Here is an 18,449-nt window from a genome sequence, read left to right as displayed (position 1 = left end):
CCGCAATCCTCCCACCCCATCCCCACTACTCACAGATGTAATAGTACTCGTGGCCGGGTCGGAACTCAAAGCCCAGCGAGAAGGGCGTGAAGAGCTGGAACTTCTCAGAGAACTTGAGGGGCCCGTTGGGGGAGTCGGGGCGGTTGCACTCCCAGCGCTTGAAGCCGCGCTGCCGGTGGTCGCAGGACGCGTGGCCCTCGTAGTTGACCATGTAGAGGATGTACCTCTCCATCCGCTCCGGCAGCGGCTCCTCGTAGTGAGGGCAGTAGATGTCCAGGTAGTCGTTGATGCTCACCTCCACCGTGTAGTCCCCGCGGTGGAACCTGTGGAGGAGGCGGGGCAGGGGGTCACTCTCAGGGTTGCTGTTCCCTGGGATTCTCCTCGGGGTTGCTGTTCCCCGAGGTAAAAGGGTTTTCTCTTCCCTGAGATTCTCCTCAGGGTTGCTGTTCCCTGGGATTCTCCTTGGGGTTGCTGTTCCCTGAGGTAATAACGTTTTCGGGACTCTCTCTCCTTCTCAGGGTTGCCGTTCCCTGAGACTTTCCTCGGGATTGCCGTTCCCCGAGGTAAAAGGGTTTTCTCTTCCCTGAGATTCTCCTCAGGGTTGCTGTTCCCTGGGATTCTCCTCGGGGTTGCTGTTCCCCAAGGTAATAATATTTTCGGGACTCTCCTTCTCAGGGTTGCTGTTCCCTGAGACTTTCCTCGGGATTGCCGTTCCCTGAGGTAAAAGGGTTTTCTCTTCCCTGAGATTCTCCTCGGGGTTGCTGTTCCCTGAGGTAATAAAGTTTTCGGGACTCTCTTTCCTTCTCAGGGTTGCTGTTCCCTGAGACTTTCCTCGGGATTGCCGTTCCCCAAGGTAAAAGGGTTTTTCTCTTCCCTGAGATTCTCCTCGGGGTTGCTGTTCCCCAAGGTAATAATATTTTTGGGACTCTCCTTCTCAGGGTTGCTGTTCCCTGAGACTTTCCTCGGGATTGCCGTTCCCCAAGGTAAAAGGGTTTTCTCTTCCCTGAGATTCTCCTCGGGGTTGCTGTTCCCCGAGGTAATAAAGTTTTCGGGACTCTCCTTCTCAGGGTTGCTGTTCCCTGGGAGTCTCTTTGGGGCTGCTGTTCCCTGAGGTAAAAGGGTTTTCTCTCAGGGTTGCTGTTCCCTGAGATTCTCCTCAGGATTGCTCGGGGGAGGTAATAAAGTTTTCAGGTTTCTCTTGCCCTAAAGGTTCCACGCCAGAGCCAGAGAAGACAAGCTGAGTCCCCAGTCCGTGTTTTCAAGGTTGTTTATTCTTAATTATCTCTCAGTTCTTTCTCAGCTCTGCAGGGTGTCCCCAGCAGACTGGGGCAGATCAGAGGGTCCCGGACCTTTTGTATGGTCCCCTTGACCCAACCACCATCCAAAATGAACTTTTTATTTACAAAATTTTGCCAATACCTACTACCCATGCTAACATGTTATTTCTACTCTAAACCAATCCTTAAAATCCAATTCAGCAAAAGATGGGGGACGAGAGCAAGAACAAGGAGCACAGGGGCCACTCCCCAATTCCTCCAGCTTGTGTCTTCAGCCCCATATACTAAAAATCCTCGATTCTACATTTACACTCTGTGATAAACTAGCTACTACTTATTTTAAATTCTTTCACCTTGTGATTCTTGGTACAATGTGGGCATTCACTGCCATGGCAGGGATCAGAGGCAGTGCCCTCCTGGGCTCTGTGTGAGGCTCTGACCCCCTTGTACAGACCCCAGACCCCCTGTCTGGTCTCCAAACCCTCCAGGGTGGCCAGAGGGATGTCCTGGACTCCGACGGGTCACGGACTCGTTCTCACTTGTTTGGAGACCCCCCTGCCCCTCCCCGGCACGCTGGAATCACAGAATCACACGGTGGTTTGGGTTGGAGGGGACCTCAAAGCTCATCCAGTCCCCAGTTTCTGTGCCCTGCGTGGTGTCCTGGGCTGGAACTCAGCCAGAGCTGCTCTTTTCGGGACAGAAAATCCTCCCTGTTTTGCAGGAGCGAGCCAAGGAGAACGAATCCAAGGAAATCGAGTGGTGCCTGCAGCTGATCCTGGACTATCGAATCCGAGTGGGTAAGGAGGGACCATGGAATCCCCAAATCCCAGGATGGTTTGGGTGGGAAGGGACCCTAAACCCCATCCAGTCCCCCCTGCCATGGCAGGGACACCTTCCACTGTCCCAGGCTTCTCCAAGCCCTGTCCAACCTGGCCTTGGGCACTGCCAGGGATCCAGGGGCAGTCACCCTGTCCCAAGGCCTCACCTCTCCGTGATCCTGATCCCACCCCAAAGCCCCCATTAACCTCCAGATTAACCCAGATCCTCTTTGTTTCACGCCAACAAACCGGCACCGTTTGGTAGGAATCCACACAGAAATGATTATTCCTGGCAGCGCCGCAATCCTGGTGTCACTGGTGCTCTTGGCACGAATTTTCCGAGAGATCAAGGGATTAGCAGCAGTGCAGAACCCCGTGGCACAAGCCAGAAACCCCCCTCCCCAAATTCCAGCTCCTTGGGGCAGCCCCTGTGACCCCCTCCCCAAATTCCAGCTCCTTGGGGCGGCCCCTGTGACCCCCTCCCCAAATTCCAGCTCTTTGGGGCAGCCCCTGTGACCCCCTCCCCAAATTCCAGCTCCTTGGGGCAGCCCCTGTGACCCCCTCCCCAAATTCCAGCTCCTTGGGGCAGCCCCTGTGACCCCCTCCCCAAATTCCAACTCCTTGGGGCAGCCCCTGTGACCCCCTCCCCAAATTCCAGATCCTTGGGGCAGCCCCTGTGACCCCCTCCCCAAATTCCAGATCCTTGAGGCGGCCCCTGTGACCCCCTCCCCAAATTCCAGCTCCTTGGGGCAGCCCCTGTGACCCCCTCCCCAAATTCCAGATCCTTGGGGAAGCCCCTGTGACCCCCTCCCCAAATTCCAGACCCCTGGCACCACAGCTGGTGGAATTCAAGGCCAAATTCACCCTTCCCCACTGGAAACTTGGCTTTCCCTCCTTGTTGAGTGAGGTTTTTTCCTAATCAATTTAAGGTTCCCCCATCAAGAAGCCCCCCAAAACCTCAGCACCGCCAGGGACAGGGGTCACCCCTCACCTCCAGGGCTGGAGGGGTCAGCACAGCCCTGGTGGGCCGGGGACAGTGACCACAACCCCCTCGACCCCCCAAAGCAGCATCCTGGGGGCTCCCAAACACCCCCCGAGGCTGTGGCAGCTGCTGAGGCGCCCTCAGCTCATCCAAAAATGCCCCAAAATTCCATCCCCACCCCTGCGGGTGGGAGTGACCCCAAAAAGGGAAGGGGGGGCAGGAGGGAGGTGGTGTGGGGAGCAGGGGGGGTCCTGCAGCCCCCCTCCAGCTCATTACCTGCCTCATAAGCTCTCTGATCACACAGGGAACGCGCTAATTAAGGAGCAGGGTTTCTCCCTCTCCTTCCCTCTCCTTTCCCGAGCCAGTTGTGCCAACCCTGCCCCTGGCAAGGTAACATTGGAAAATGTAAAATTAATACAAAGGGCTGGAATTTACTGGGAAACAATTTTCAAACGCGCTGAGAACAATAAAAAATATTTAAAGGAAAAAAACCAACAAAAAAACCTTCCTCTCGCTGCCTTTTATTTAAAAAAATTATTTATTTTAATGATCGTTACTAAAGCCCAAGCAAAGGCGGGGAGGGGGGCCCCCACGTATCAAGGGAATAATAATATTAATTATTATTATATTTTTGGGAAAAACTCACTTCGAGGGCCTTCGCCTGCCTGACAAATTGCTGAATTAAAGCTGATTAAAGCTGAATAATGGCCCAGACGGAGATGGGTGTGGGGGAGCTGCGGGGAGGGGTCACCTTCCTTTGGGTGAGGGGGTCTCTGGGGACCCCCAGCATGGTGCACCCCACTCTGCACGGGGTCCTGGGCTCCCCCAGTGCATCCCAGTCTGATGCTATGGGATGGGATTGATGCCACTGGATTGGGATTGATGCCATGGGATGGGATTGATGCCATGGGATGGGGATGATGCCACAGGATGGGATTGATGCCATGGGATGGGATTGATGCCATGGGGTTGGGATGATGCCACTGGATTGGGATTGATGCCATGGGATGGGATTGATGCCATGGGATAGGGATGATGGGATAGGGATTGATGCCATGGGATTGGGATTGATGCCATGGGATGGGATTGATGCCACAGGATGGGGATGATGCCACAGGATGGGATTGATGCCATGAGATGGGACTGATGCCATGGGATTGGGATTGATGCCATGGGGTTGGGATGATGCCACGGGATGGGATTGATGCCATGGGATGGGATTGATGCCATGGGATGGGATTGATGCCATGGGATTGGGATTGATGCCATGGGATGGGATTGATGCCATGGGATTGGGATTGATGCCATGGGATGGGATTGATGCCATGGGATGGGGATGATGCCATGGAATGGGGATGATGCCATGGAATGGGGATTATGCCACTGGATTGGGATTGATGCCACTGGATTGGGATTGATGCCACGGGATGGGATTGATGCCATGGGATAGGGATTGATGCCATGGGATTGGGATTGATGCCACGGGATGGGATTGATGCCACAGGATGGAAATGATGCCATGGGATTAGGATTGATTCCATGGGATTGCGATGATGCCACGGGATGGGATTGATGTCATGGGATGGGATTGATGTCATGGGATGGGATTGATGCCATGGGATGGGGACGATGCCACGGGATGGGGACGATGTCATGGGATGGGATTGATGCCACGGGATGGGGATGATGCCACGGGATGGGATTGATGCCATGGGATGGGATTGATGCCATGGGACAGGGACAATGCCATGGGATTGGGATGATCCCAGCATCCAGGATAACACCATGGATGGGGATGATCCCAGCACCAGAGGCAATGCCATGGGACAGGGATGATGTCATGGGATGGAGATGATCTCATGGGATGATCCCATCTCCAGGGATGACACCATGGGATGAGGACAATTCCATCACCAGGGATGATGCCATGGAATGGGGACAATGCCATGGGGTGGGGACAATGCCATGGAATGGGGACAATGCCATGGGGTGGGGACGATGCCATGGGGTGGGGACGATGCCATGGGGTGGGGACGATGCCATGGGGTGGGGACAATGCCATGGGGTGGGGACGATGCCATGGGGTGGGGACGATGCCATGGGATGGGGGCGATGCCATGGGGTGGGGGTGATCCCATCCCCAGGGATGCACCCCAGGACAACCCACAGCTCCATGGACACCCCAGCTCTGGAGCTCCACGTTCCCACCCTCCTGCACCACGAGGCCCCAGCACAGGACACGCCACCCACCAGGCCTGGCTCCATCAGATTTGGGTTTAATCAACAACTTCCCGTGACACCCCTGCCCCTTTCACCATGGGAGCAAGGGAAAATTGTCCAAAATTAAAATCTCGGAGCTGGTGAAGCCCCTTTGGCACTACCCAACCCCTGTGTCCCCACACCAAGATGGCAATTCCACACTGAAAACACATTGGCTTCCCAAGGTTTTACTTCTTGGATATTCACTGTGGAGGAGAAAAACCCTTCCAAGAGGAGAGGCACCTGCAGATGGAGACCCCTGGCCCCTGCAGAGCCAATCAGGAGAGCAAATCCCACACCCAAACCCTGGTCCTGGTCCCCCAACCACAGCCTGTGCCTCAGTTTCCCCTCTGAGCTGCAGCAGCACCCTCCCAAAATTCCCAAATTCGGGCAGCGACCCAGCACGGGAACAAAGCGGATTTGTCTCTCTACACCCTGCGAGACCAGCCAGTGTCCCAAGGGTTAAATAATTCAGATTTTTCTTTCCTGAACAGCTTGAAAAGAGATATGATTGCGCCCGCTGGAATACGGGGAGGGGGGGGTGGATATTATGGATGGAAAAGAGCTATTTAAGCTGAGGAACGGTGTTGGCACATAAACAAATGGGTATAAACCAGCCATGAATAAATTGAGGCTGGAAATTAGGAGGTTTGGAACCGCTGGGGGCCGGTCGGGGCTCACGGGGGCAGAGGGGCGAGGGGGGGAGTGAGGCAGGGGGGGCCAGGTATGGGGGTCCCCCCCTGCTCCAAGGGCACCCGTCCTTGCGGGGCCAGGCGCTGAGAGACTTAAAAATCTCCCTTCCGCTTTCATCTCCCGAAATCTCCTTCATTCAAATAGTCACAGCGTGATCAGGAGTAATAAGCCTATTACAGAGCAAAATAAAACACAGCAGCTCCCCCCCCAAACCAGTCCAGCCCCCACCCCCCCTCCCCAGCCCTCCCGCCCCTCTTTGGGGCTATTAAACACAACCCGATGGAAATTCAGCTGCGGAGCAGCCAATGTCAACCCCCCTCAGCCCCCCCAGCCCTGCGGGGTGTGTCCCCAGCTCAGGAAATGGGGACAAAGCGGCTCCCGGAGCGGGGGGGTGGCAGGGAAGGGTCCCCAGGGCTCAGGCGCCCACCGACCCCTTCCAGCGGCTCCTTTCCGCATTAATCCTGTCGCTCGGCTGGTGCCTGGCATGGCCGTGGCCGGCAATGGACTTCACGCCGGGAACGTTTAAGCCGGTTTTCCATCTGTTCTTCTCCTTCTCCTCGGGCAGCCGGGACCGCCGAGCCCGGCGTCATCCCGCGGGATGGACACGGGCAGGAGCGGGACGCGGCCACCGGGAGGGATTTGGGCCAAGCGCTGGTCCCGGTGTCCCGGGGGATGATCCCTGCTCCCTGCTCGAGAGGCAAAAGCCGCCCAGGGAGCTGGGAGAGGATGGAATTGGAGCTGGGAGAGGATGGAACTGGAGCTGGGAGAGGATGGAACTGGAGCTGGGTGCACCTGGACAGCTGTGCCCACCCAGTCCGGCGGGTTTGGCCACCCCACACCCCACGGCACTGCCCCATCCCACCGCCCCGCCAGGGCCAAGGTTGATTTTAATCTTATTTCCAAAGCCTCCCCCGCACCGGCACCTCCCAAACTCCCTCCAGGCTGTGCCGGAGGATGACAGCATCCCACCACGGCCAAGCCCTGGCGCTGGCAGGGTTGAGATGACATTCAGGGGACGTCCTGTCCCCATCGACCCCAACCCCGGTGATGACTCCCGGTCCCCGGAGGCTCCGGCGTTGTCCCCGGTGCCGCGGTGGGACAGGGCGGGGACGGCGTCGTGGCTCACGGAGCGCCGGTAATGCGGTCCGGAGGGACCCCGCCGTACACACAGCACCTAAATTATTTAATTTCTCCAAACTGCTGCACCTTTATAAATCATTAAAAGCTCCTTTTGATCTGTGTTAATGAGGTTTCCTGAGTGCGGGGCTTGGGAAACGCTTCGGCGCCAGAAAAGCGACGCCGCTGATTAAAAAAATAAAGAGGGGGCGAGGGGGGCGGGACGGGCACGGGGCGGGGGCACGGGGAGGTGGGCAAAGGGTGGGGGGCACAGGGCAGGGGGCACAGAGGGTCCCCAGGGCCCAGCCAGGCAGTGGAGGGGCCTTAGGGATGCCTGTCATGTTTATGTTCTTTCCCTTCCCTTTCTCTTTCAGTTTCCCTTTCCTTTCCACTTTTCCTCTCCTCTCTTCCTTCCCCTTCCCCTTTCCTCTCCCCTTTCCCTTCCCTTTTCCCTTTCCCTTTCCCTTTCCCTTTCCCTTTCCCTTTCCCTTTCCCTTTCCCTTTCCCTTTCCCTTTCCCGGGGCTTTCCAGCCAGGGAATCCCGGGAACTCGCCGGTCCCAGCTGCCACCACATCCCTGGGAAATGCTGGTGCCAAACCACGGGCAGGGCTGGGGCTGTTGCTCCTCCCGGTGCTTCGGGAAACAATTCCCAGTTTGGGGAGCAGCGGGATGGGGTGAAACCCCCCAGGGCTGCCACCGGGAGCCGCGGCCAGCGGGAGTGTCCGGTCGCAGCGGTGCCACCAGCGGTGACCCCGCCGGTGACAGCGGGGGAGCGGCGGGAGCGGCGCGGCGCCGGCCCTGACAGCTTTAATGCCGGTATTTATTTATCTCCGCTCCGAACCCCGAGCCCGCTCCGCGCTCGGGAGCTCAATCACCGGGACCGGGAGTGACGGCGGCGGCTCCCGCCGGGGGCAGCTGGGTCTGGGCTGAACACCGGCTGAGAGCCCCGGGGCTGCCCCGGTGGGGACAAGGGTGGGGACAAGGATGGGGACAAGGATGGGGACAAGGATGGGGACAGGAGAGGGGACAGGAGAGGGGACAGGGGTGGGGACAGGGGTGGGGACAGGAGAGGGGACAGGAGAGGAGACAGGGATGGGGACAAGAGAGGGGACAGGGGTGGGGACAGGGGTGGGGACAGGAGAGGGGACAGGGATGGGGACAGGGATGGGGACAGGGGTGGGGACAGGGATGGGGACAGGGATGGGAATGGGGTAGCGACAGGGATGGGGACAGGGATGGGGACAGGAATGGGACAGGGATGGGGACAGGGATAGGGCAGGGGTGGGATGGGAATGGGGTAGGGACAGGGATGGGGACAGGGATCGGGACAGGGATGGGGACAGGGGTAGGGACAGGAACAGGGGTGGGGACAGGGATGGGGACAGACACAAGGACAGGGATGGAGATGGGGACAAGGATAGAGATGGAGATAATGTGGGTAGAGACAGGGATGGGGACAGGGATAGGAATGGGGACAGAGACAGGGGTGGCAGGGGGGACAGGGATGGAGATGGGGATATGGAGATAAAAGCTGGTCTAGGGACAGGGATGGGGATGGGATCAGGGATGGGAATGGGGACAGGCATGGGAACAGCAATAGAGACAGGGATGGAGTGGGGATGGAATCAGGATATAGCCAGGGACAGCGATAGGGATGGAGATGGGCACAGGGATGGGGATGAGGACTGGGACAGGCACTGTGGGCAATGAAAACAACTCCCATGCAGAACTAGGGGCACCTCCCTAGCCCTGGAACCCCTGGAGCTGGTCAGGAACCAGCACTGCCGCCGCTGGAGCAGGGGAGCAGCACCCCCAGCCCGGCTGAGCCGGAGCTCACACCTCCATTGACGGATATTTCCCTTTCCCTCCTTTTAAGGTAAATGACAGAAAATCCCAGGACAGCCATCAGCCTCTTAGGTAACCTCGTCCCGCCTCGGCCGCGTTCCCACAGGATTCAGCGGCTCCTGTTACCTGGGGCAACGGCGGGGAAATGACGGCTGGCATCTAAATTGCCGTCATTATGCTCCAGAGCCAACACTCCCCATTTACACTTTATTGTCATCTTTTGCTTTAGGGAGATGCTGAGATATTACAGGATGGGGTGACAGAGCGGGATGAGATGGGATGCACGAGGAGAGAGGCGCGGAGATAAATGGGGACCCCCGGAGCTGTTATTTCAGCCTGATTGCGGATCCGGGAGCGGAGCCGAGCCCGATCCCGCGGGCTGTGGGGAGGCTTCAGAGCGCAGAAGAAAATAAAATTTGTTTAAATGCAAGCGCCAGCCTGGCGGGGCCTGGGCACGTGGTACCTGGGAGAGGATTCCCACCAAGCGGCGCCGAAAACGCCGCGGAGGCAGCTCAGCCTCCTCTGGCTGCGGGGATGCTCATGGAATAACGGGAACTGGTCTGCACCGGCGGCTGGAACTGGGCTGGGGCTGGCACCACACTGTGGGGCTGGCACCCCATTGTGGGGCTGGCACCCCATTGTGGGGCTGGTACCCCTTTGTGGGGCTGGTACCCCAATATTGGACAGGTATCCCACTGTGGGGCTGATACCCCATTGCATTCCTGGTATCCCTTTGTGGGGCTGAAACCTCAATATTGGACAGGTATCCCATTGTGCGGCTGGCACCCAATTGTGAGGTTGGCACCCCTTTGTGGGGCTGGCACCCCACTGCACGCCTGGTACCCCTTTGTGGGTACCTCAGTATAGTCCCAGTACTCCATTGTAGGGCTGGCACCCCATTGTGGGGCTGGTATCCCTTTGTGGGGCTGGTACCCCAATACTGGACAAGTATCCCATTGTGGGGCTGGCACCCCACTGCAGCCCTGGCACCTCTTTGTGGGTACCTCAATATAGCCCCAGTACCCTGTTGTAGGGCTGGTACCCCATTTTGGGGCTGGTACCCCATTGTGGGGCTGGAACCCCAATATTGGACAGGTACCCCATTGTGGGGCTGGCACCCCATTACCTCTCCTGCATCCCATTGCACCCCTGTACCCCATGGTAGAACTGGTACTCCATTGTGGGTCTGGCACCCCATTGCACCCCTGGTACCCCATTGTGGGGCTGAAACCCCAATATTGGACAGGTATCCCATTGTGGGGTTGGCACCCCACTGCACCCCTGGCACCCCTTTGTGGGTACCTCAATATAGCCCCAATACCCCATTGTAGGGCTGGCACCCCATTTTGGGGCTGGTACCCCTTTGTGGGGCTGGTACCCCACTACACCCCTGGCACCCCTTTGTGGGTACCTCAATATAGTCCCAATACCCCATTGTAGGGCTGGCACCCCATCATGGGGCTGGTACCCCAATATTGGACAGGTTTCCCATTGTGGGGCTGGTACCCCATTGCCTCTCTTGCACCCACTGCACCCCTGTACCCCATTCCAGGGCTGGCACCTCATTGCAGGGCCACTCCAAGGATACTCCTGGGTACCCCAAAGCAAAACCTGTGCTTGTTTCTCCAAAATCCAAGTTCATTCTCCCTCCCCATCCCATTTTTTGCCAAGTTGCAGAAAAGAAGTGCAAAACCAGACTAGGGGTGTCACCCTCCCATCCTCATCCTCACACGGGGACTGAGGTGAGGCAGGGCCAGGGGGAAGGAACGGGGCCTTTCAAGTGTTTGCAGTGAAAAAAAGAAAGAGAGAAAAAAGCAAAGAGTTCAAAAACTGAGCAGCTTTCCAAGGAAGAGCCGGGGCGGCTTCGCCCTCAACCCCTCTGCGCCGTGCACGGGATGGGGATGGGGAGATTCCTTCCCACAGGAGCCCTCCCTGAGGGGACCTCAGAGCTCACAGAGTCACCCCACCAGAGCCACGACCCCACGGGTGCACCGGGAACTCCACAGGACCCAGCACGACACGGACACGCCGTGGATGGACCCTGCCGTGATGCCAAGCACGGATCAGACAGGTTTTTCCCTCAGACTCATGACATCACCCTCTTGTCCAGAAAAAACACAGGTGTCAGTCGCAAATCGTGGTTTTGGCACACAAATATTCCATTTTCCGCGTGCCACAGCCCATCCAGGGGGACCAACCCTGCTGCCCAGGCAGGTGGAGCCTCTTTTAGGGGAGCTCTACCCTCGCCCTGCAACCAAAGCTCGCTGGAACAGCTCCAGCTGCTGCAATTCCCACCACTCACCCCTCATTAGCATGGATGCTCGTTAGCCTAGCACTGAGACTAATCAATACTGCCATTAACCGACTCCCCGGAATTAATGCGCTTGAACCTGGCAGGCCGCAGGATATTGGTCATTTTTCCACTTAACCTGGCAGGAGGAGTTTTTCTCTTTGCTGGTGGCACTGGATGACGGAGGGAAGCTGGGACAGCTCATACCTACAGCCCCCGGCTGCTGGTTCACCACCAGCTTTGGGTTCACCACCACTTTTTGGTCATCCCGAGGTTTGTTGGATGCTCCCAAACCTCAGGGAGTGCCAGCAACACAGGGAAAGGGCAGCTCTGTCCCAATCCATGGGGTTGGAGACCCTGGAGAGGGCTCTGGGGACACCCAGATCGTGACCCTCTGGTGCCACCTCATTCCTGCAGCTGCTCCCTCCCTTCTGCCCCAGGTTCCTGCCCCGGAGCCCCGGGCAGGCACTGCTGAGCTGCTCTCCCGGGCACCCCAGAGCCACCCTCCCCTGCTGCTGCCGCCGCCTCGCAGCGCCTCTGGCTAAACAGAGATCAGAAATGTTAGATCTTTCTTAACATCTCCTGCCAGCACTGTCAGTGGCCCTCTCCAGAGTACCAGGGCCCTCTGTTATGTAAACACAGCACATTCTCTGTCAAAGATTAAAAAAAAAAAAGCCTCATTTGCACATAAAAGCAGCCTCTGCACTAGTTACGGGCACTGTGGCATGTAAGGAAGACTGTAGGTTAAATTCAATAATAAAGTGGGGCGGGCAGAGGTCCCGCTCCAGCTCCTTCTCCCTCAGCCCAGCCCTGGCTGCTCCGGCCGGACCTGTGGCCACCAAGCAGAGCTGGCCACGAGCCCCTGGGACGGGACTGAGGAGACACCATGAGCCCCCGGCTGGGCTGTGAGTGACCAGCACCGTGCCAGGCCACCCTGAGACCCCACCCTGCGCTCCCTTCATGCTCGTGGCACCCCAGACTCCATCACCCCCACCTTGGCCTTGGCACCCCACCCAGAGCGGGGCCTGCTGCCCCCACAGCCCTCCCCAGGCGTTTTTGGGCGCTGGCACCGCCCTCACGCCCCGGCTCTGCCATCCAGGGCAGCTCCTGGATACCGAGGGAACCACTGAGATCGTGAATGTGACACCGTGGATGTGACACCCCTTGGTGCCAGCCCTCGGTGACGCGGTGCCCACCGCAGTGGGAGGCATCAGGGGGGTCTCCGGCCACGGCTGCCCCTCCCGGCCAGCCCTGGGGACGGCGGCAGCCAGCCGGGCCCAGGGCTGGATCTGCACAAATCGAATCAGAGCAGAAACTGCACTGCCGGGGAGGCGAGGGCTGGGAAGTGTCTGGGTAATTGTGTTAGTGCCAGCAGCGCCGCGGCCGAGCCGGGAGCGGGGGCACGGCGGGGACGGTGTGCAGGGGTGGGCACAGCAGGGTGGCACAGAGCAGTGGGGACAGCAGGGTGGCACAGAGAAATGGGGACAGCAGGGTGGCACAGAGCAGTGGGGACATCAGGGTGGCACAGAGCAGTGGGGACACAAGGGTGGCACAGAGCAGTGGGGACACAAGAGTGGTACAGAGCAGTGGGGACAGCAGGGTGGCACAGAGAAATGGGCACACAAGGGTGGCACAGAGCAGTGGGCACACAAGGGTGGCACAGAGCAGTGGGGACAGCAGGGTGGCACAGAGAAATGGGCACACAAGGGTGGCACAGAGCAGTGGGCACACAAGGGTGGCACAGAGCAGTGGGGGCAGCAGGGTGGCACAGAGAAATGGGGACAGCAGGGTGGCACAGAGCAGTGGGGACATCAGGGTGGCACAGAGAAATGGGGACAGCAGGGTGGCACAGAGCAGTGGGGACATCAGGGTGGCACAGAGCAGTGGGCACACAAGGGTGGCCACAACAGGGTGGACGGGATGGCATGGGCATACAGGGCATGGCAATGCCAGCACAGGGGCTCACTGGACCCCCGGATCCGCCAGGACCAGTGGGAGGAGTGAGGGTCCAAGAGGGATCAGGGCGAGGGCCAGAGGACCCAGACAGCTGCAGAAGGGGCAGAGCCAGGTGACAGGAGGGGTCATGGTGGCGGCTGACAGTGAAGGTGACAGGGCCACCGGGCTCCATTCCCAAATCACTGTGTGTCACCACCCAGCACACGTGTCCCCACGGCCATCAGCCTGGCAGACGTGTCCCCACAGACCCCAGACTGTCCCATTCGACCCCACAGACACCAAGGTGGCACACGTGCCCCCAAGGACACCAGCCTGGCACCGGTGTCCCCGTGCACGCTCAGCCCTGGCCTCACCAGCCCCGCTCACGTCTCTCGCAGCCGGACGCCGGGCACGTGCCAGCCGTGCTCGGGACCACGCGTGCTCATCCGTGCTCCGGCTCACGCTGAGCGCCCTAATTACCGCGTCTGGCCAGGCGGGCGGGCGCTGATAACGGGCACGGGACGGAGCTGCTGGGGGTTATCAGCCGGTGACAGCCGGGCCCCCCGCCGCCCGCAGCCCGCGGGGACAGCCGGATCAAGGCGCCCTTTGGGGGGCTCTGGTGGGGGATGGGGTAAGCAGCCCCCCAGGGGTGACCTCGTTAGCACGGCCGAGCCCCAAAATCGTTGTGGCTGGGCCTGGCACGGTGCAGGCAGAGCCTCGGGATGTGGGGGTCACCAGCGGCACGGTGTCGGTGCCAGGCTCTTGTCCCATCTGCTGTCACCTCCCCGCTGTCCTGGGGGTGAGGGACAGCCTTTCTTGGGGCACCCACCCTGCCAGTCCCGCTGTCACCAGGCTGGAGGGAGATTTTGGGTGTCCCTGGTGCTGTGAGGGGCTGGAGGAAAAGGCACTGAGGCGATGGATCAGTGTCACACTCCGGTCTCTGAGCCAAACCAGCCGCTGTCCTGGTGCTCCCCAGAGCTGCTCCATTGGTCCCATCCCAGAGCTGGGACATGGCACGGTCCTGCTGTGACACCAGCAGGGTATCCACTCCTTCCGTGCCTCAGTTTCCCTGCCCAGGGCTGGATCTTCCTGCACGGCACAGGTCCAGCGGCAGGAGCGACAAACAAGGAGCACATTCCCCATCCCAAATGGCTAAAGACACACAAATTAACACAGATAAACACAGATTGGTGCATTATTTCACTCGTTGGCAGCTCCATTTTCAGCTAGCGGCCGAATTCTGGGATGGGGGCGGCAGGGCGGGGGTTGGCGGGAGCACCGGTGACTCTTTAACCTTGGAACACTCGGACAGGCAGGGAATTTGGGGCGAGCAGCCGAGGTAATTTGATCGGCGGGAGCCGGGCGAGCGCTGGCCCCGCAATCACCGGGAAAACGCCGACGCGGTGGAAATCGGCCGGCGCTGCCCAGCGGGACGGCACGGCGGGGACACGCTCAGAAGGACGGACACGGCGGGCACAGGGCAGGCACCTGCCTCTGTCCAGTGCCACCCTGGTGTCCCCAGGGGCTCCAGAGCTGCGGTGACCCCCAGCCTAAGGACGCCGCTGTCCCCCCATCCCGGCAGTGCTGTAATTCATCACGCCCGCCCCTGACAGCTCCCTTTGACGGGGTCTCCGGGGGGGCCGAGCGATGCCTTTTGTCTGCCCAACAATTAATTATTTCCTGGCTAATGATGAACTCCGACTTGCCAAGCAGGGAGCGGCTGCGTGAGGGAAGGAGCCGGCCCTCCCTCACCCCGCCATGCCCCCTTCCCCATGGCAGGGTGGAAGGGTGGGGTACCCAGTCTGGGCTGTGGGACCCCCCTGTGTCTCACCATCCTTCTCATTGGCACGCTGGCCCCCAAAAAGGGCGTCCCCAAAGCAGGAGGACGGTGCTGGGGTGGCAGGACGGGTCCCCCTCGGGCGGTGCCGCAGCAGCAGGTGCTGGCAGCACTCTAAGTGCCAGTGGCGGCAGCCCTGGAGCGCTCCGGGAGCGGATAAGCGGCTGATGGGGCCGAGCTAATGGAGAAAATCCATTTAGGATCACTCGATACCCTCCCCTGGGCTTTCATTACACCTCGGGGCTCTGCAGGGCACCGGGCCCTGAGCCGGCCTCTGCCAGCCCTGATCCCATCGCTGCCGGCTGGATGTGGCTGGATGTCTCGGCAGAGGCCAGGGAGGGACGTGGGGAGGGACGAGGGGAAGAACAGTGGGGAGGAATGAGGGAAGAGATGCAGGAAGGGATGCAGGAAGAGATGTGCATGGGGAGGGATGCAAGAGTGATGTGCATGGGGAGGGATGAAGAAGAGATGCAGGGAGGGATGCAGGAAGAGATGTGCATGGGGAGGGATGCAGAAAAATATGCAGGGAAGGATATGCATGGGGAGTGATGCAGGAAGGGATGTGCATGGGGAGAGATGAAGAAGAGATGCAGGGAGGGATGCAGGAAGGGATTAAAGAAGGGATATGCATGGGGAGTGATGCAGGAAGGGACACAGGGAGGTTCGTGCACAAAGCCTGCAGCCCTGAGCTTGTAGCTGCAGGTGACAAGAGCAACGCCAGCAATCCCTGCGAGGGACAGGGACAAACCGGGGCGCGACGGGGCCCTGCCCTGGAGCAGCTCCCAAGGAGCCCGGCCTGGCTCGGCGCCGCAGGCAGGAACAGGGACCCCCGGGGCTGCGGGCACTCAGGCCAGGCTCCCCGCGGCGGGAAAGGCGACAGAGCCATGAAAAGAAGTAAAATAATTATCGGGCACTGGCGGCTCAGGCTCCCGCCCGGCGCGTTCTGTTTAAGGCTAGTTAATAGCCAGTGTTCTCTGGTTAGGCCTGAATGACATTTCCAGAGTTATAATAACTGAGCTATTACTCGCCGTATTGATGCATTCCCCCCGCCGGCAGCGGCTCATCCCGCGCCGTGCCGCCCGGCCGCCGAAAGCTCCTTTAGTCAATAGCACTTCTATTTTTCATTACTCCCTGGAAATGTGGCTCTTGGAAGCTCATCCGTCATTCAATTACGCCCTGGTTCAGTCCTATCATACACGTGTCATAAAGTTCCTCAGATCTGAACTGCTGTTAATTTTCTGCGCCATCCCAAGGGGATGCCCGGGACGTGCCTGGAAAGCAACCAGGCAGCCGAGGGCATGCCGGGTACGGGCGCTCCCGGCAGCGGGGGCTGCGGCAGTGCCCGGGCACGGGGGGGTCACCCCGGAGCTCAGGCTCTGTCCCTTCCCAGGCCTGGTGCAGCACGACCTTGGCAGAGCTGGGAATTTGTTCCTTGGGCTGGTTTATTCTTTTATCAGGTGTTGGTTTAACAGGGTGAGCTCACCCCCCTCCCCTTCCCCTTTAATCCTACCGGCATCTGTGTTCGGCACGTCCGTACCCAGAATAATCACCTGCCTGGCAGATTTGTCACTTCACCAGATGTAATCGGGGAACTTTTCCTCTCTCTTTTTTTTTTTTTTTTTTTCCTTTCTTTCTTTTTGAAACTCTCCTTATTTTCTGTTTCTTAGAAGCTGCAGCTCGCGGGCACAGGCGGCTGCTGCTGCAGGCGGTACCTGCTCCAGGTCACCCTCCCCAAACCCAAGGGTTTGCTGTGCTCAGTTCTGCTCTCCAGCTGGGTTCTGGCTGACTGGAGGATGACAGAGCAGTGGCACAGAGGGTGACGCCAAACGCTGTGCCACGATGGCTGTTCCTGCCATCCTCTACTGCCAGGACGGGCACAACCCCTGAGCCAGGGGGGGAAACGGGCAGAGGATGAGGATGGGGGATGTTGGAGATGGGGGATGCTGAGCCAGGGGGATGCCAGGTCCAGGGGGATGCCAGGTCCAGGGGGATGCCAGGTCAGGAGGATGCCAGGTCCAGGGGGATGCAGAGGTTGCTCACAGCATGTCCCTGCACAGATACCAACAACCTGCAGCTCCTTCAGAGCCTTTAAAGCTCACACCCAAGAGGTGATGTCCATCCTGCTGCCCTCCACACCCCCCAGGCACCATTCCTGCCTTCCCACCGTGGAGTGGTGAGAAGAGAGATCCCTGCCCGGGCATCCTGTCCAGTGCCCTCATCAGTGCCTGGGTGGTCTCAGCCACTCCACGTGGCCTCGCAGCAGGACGATGACCTGGTCACTGTCCTGCTCCTCCATGCTCTGGTCCCGCGAGGCCTCCCACGCGCTGCTGTCCCCAAGCTCAGGACGGACACACGCCTGGGTGGGACGGACACACAGCCCGGGTGGGACGGACACACAGCCTGGATGGGACGGACACACGCCCGGATGGGATGGACACACAGCCTGGGTGGGACGGACACACGCCCGGGTGGGACGGACACACAGCCCGGGTGGGATGGACACACAGCCAGGGTAGGACGGACACACAGCCAGGGTAGGACGGACACACAGCCTGGATGGGACGGACACACGCCCGGGTGGGACGGACACACAGCCCGGGTGGGACGGACACACAGCCCGGGTGGGACAGACACACGGCCGGGTGGGACAGACACACAGCCAGGGTAGGATGGACACACAGCCCGGGTGGGACAGACACACAGCCCGGGTGGGACGGACACACAGCCAGGTGGGACGGACACACAGCCAGGGTGGGACGGACACACAGCCCGGGTGGGACGGACACACCGCCCGGGTGGAACAGACACACAGCCAGGTGGGACGGACACACACCCGGATGGGATGGACACACAGCCCGGTGTACGCCAACCCCCTGTCACTTGTCAGCCCCCGGGACAGCCACGCTCCTGCCCGGCCCTTTCCTGCTCCTTGGACGGCTCTGAAGGGATTGATAAACGAACATTCCCATCGGGAGCAGCCCAGCCTCGAGGCTGCCACGGCGCTCTCACAGCCCCGGCACAATCCCCAGACTCTCTCATGCTGGAACAGCCTCTACCCCAGCTCTGGTGTGGGAAACTGAGGCAGGGAAAGCTCTGTGGGTGTGTGAGCTGGGCAGCTCCCGAGCATCCCGTGCCCACGGCCTCCCTCTGCCCGCCTGGCATTTCCCTGCTCTCCTCCCAGGCCGGGCTCCCCCTGCGCTCTGGGCTAATGAGCGGCCTAATTGATCTCTGACGAGGCACCGGAGATCGATGCTGGATCCCGCTCCAGGCTCTGCAAAAAGCCATTTCTGCTGCCCGGCCGGGCAGCGCCCGCAGGGAAGCGCCCGCAGGGAAGCGCCCATCGATCGGGGCACGGATCGATGGGGTGGGGAGGGGATGGAGGGGAGGGCGGCCACCC

The 18,449-nt window shown here is 59.7% G+C and overlaps 1 protein-coding gene and 1 long non-coding RNA gene across 3 annotated transcripts in view; one reads left to right on the top strand and one right to left on the bottom strand.

Moving 5' to 3' along the window:
* Positions 1-18,449, bottom strand: part of EFNA2 (ephrin A2) — a 65,223-nt gene that overhangs the window by 7,073 nt on the left and 39,701 nt on the right. For both annotated transcript variants that reach the window (XM_063403367.1, XM_063403368.1), the window contains exon 2: positions 34-323. In XM_063403367.1, the coding sequence (XP_063259437.1) occupies positions 34-323 (290 nt within the window). The remainder of the gene's footprint in view (positions 1-33; positions 324-18,449) is intronic.
* Positions 7,558-9,728, top strand: LOC134554331 (uncharacterized). The gene is made up of 3 exons (XR_010081219.1): positions 7,558-7,961; positions 8,873-9,021; positions 9,220-9,728. It is a non-coding gene; the product is annotated as an uncharacterized LOC134554331 (long non-coding RNA).

This window comes from Prinia subflava, chromosome 8, assembly GCF_021018805.1.
Source record: "Prinia subflava isolate CZ2003 ecotype Zambia chromosome 8, Cam_Psub_1.2, whole genome shotgun sequence".
Lineage (NCBI taxonomy): Eukaryota > Metazoa > Chordata > Aves > Passeriformes > Cisticolidae > Prinia > Prinia subflava.
Note: the sequence above shows the minus strand (reverse complement) of the source record. Positions and strands in the feature narration are given on the sequence as shown.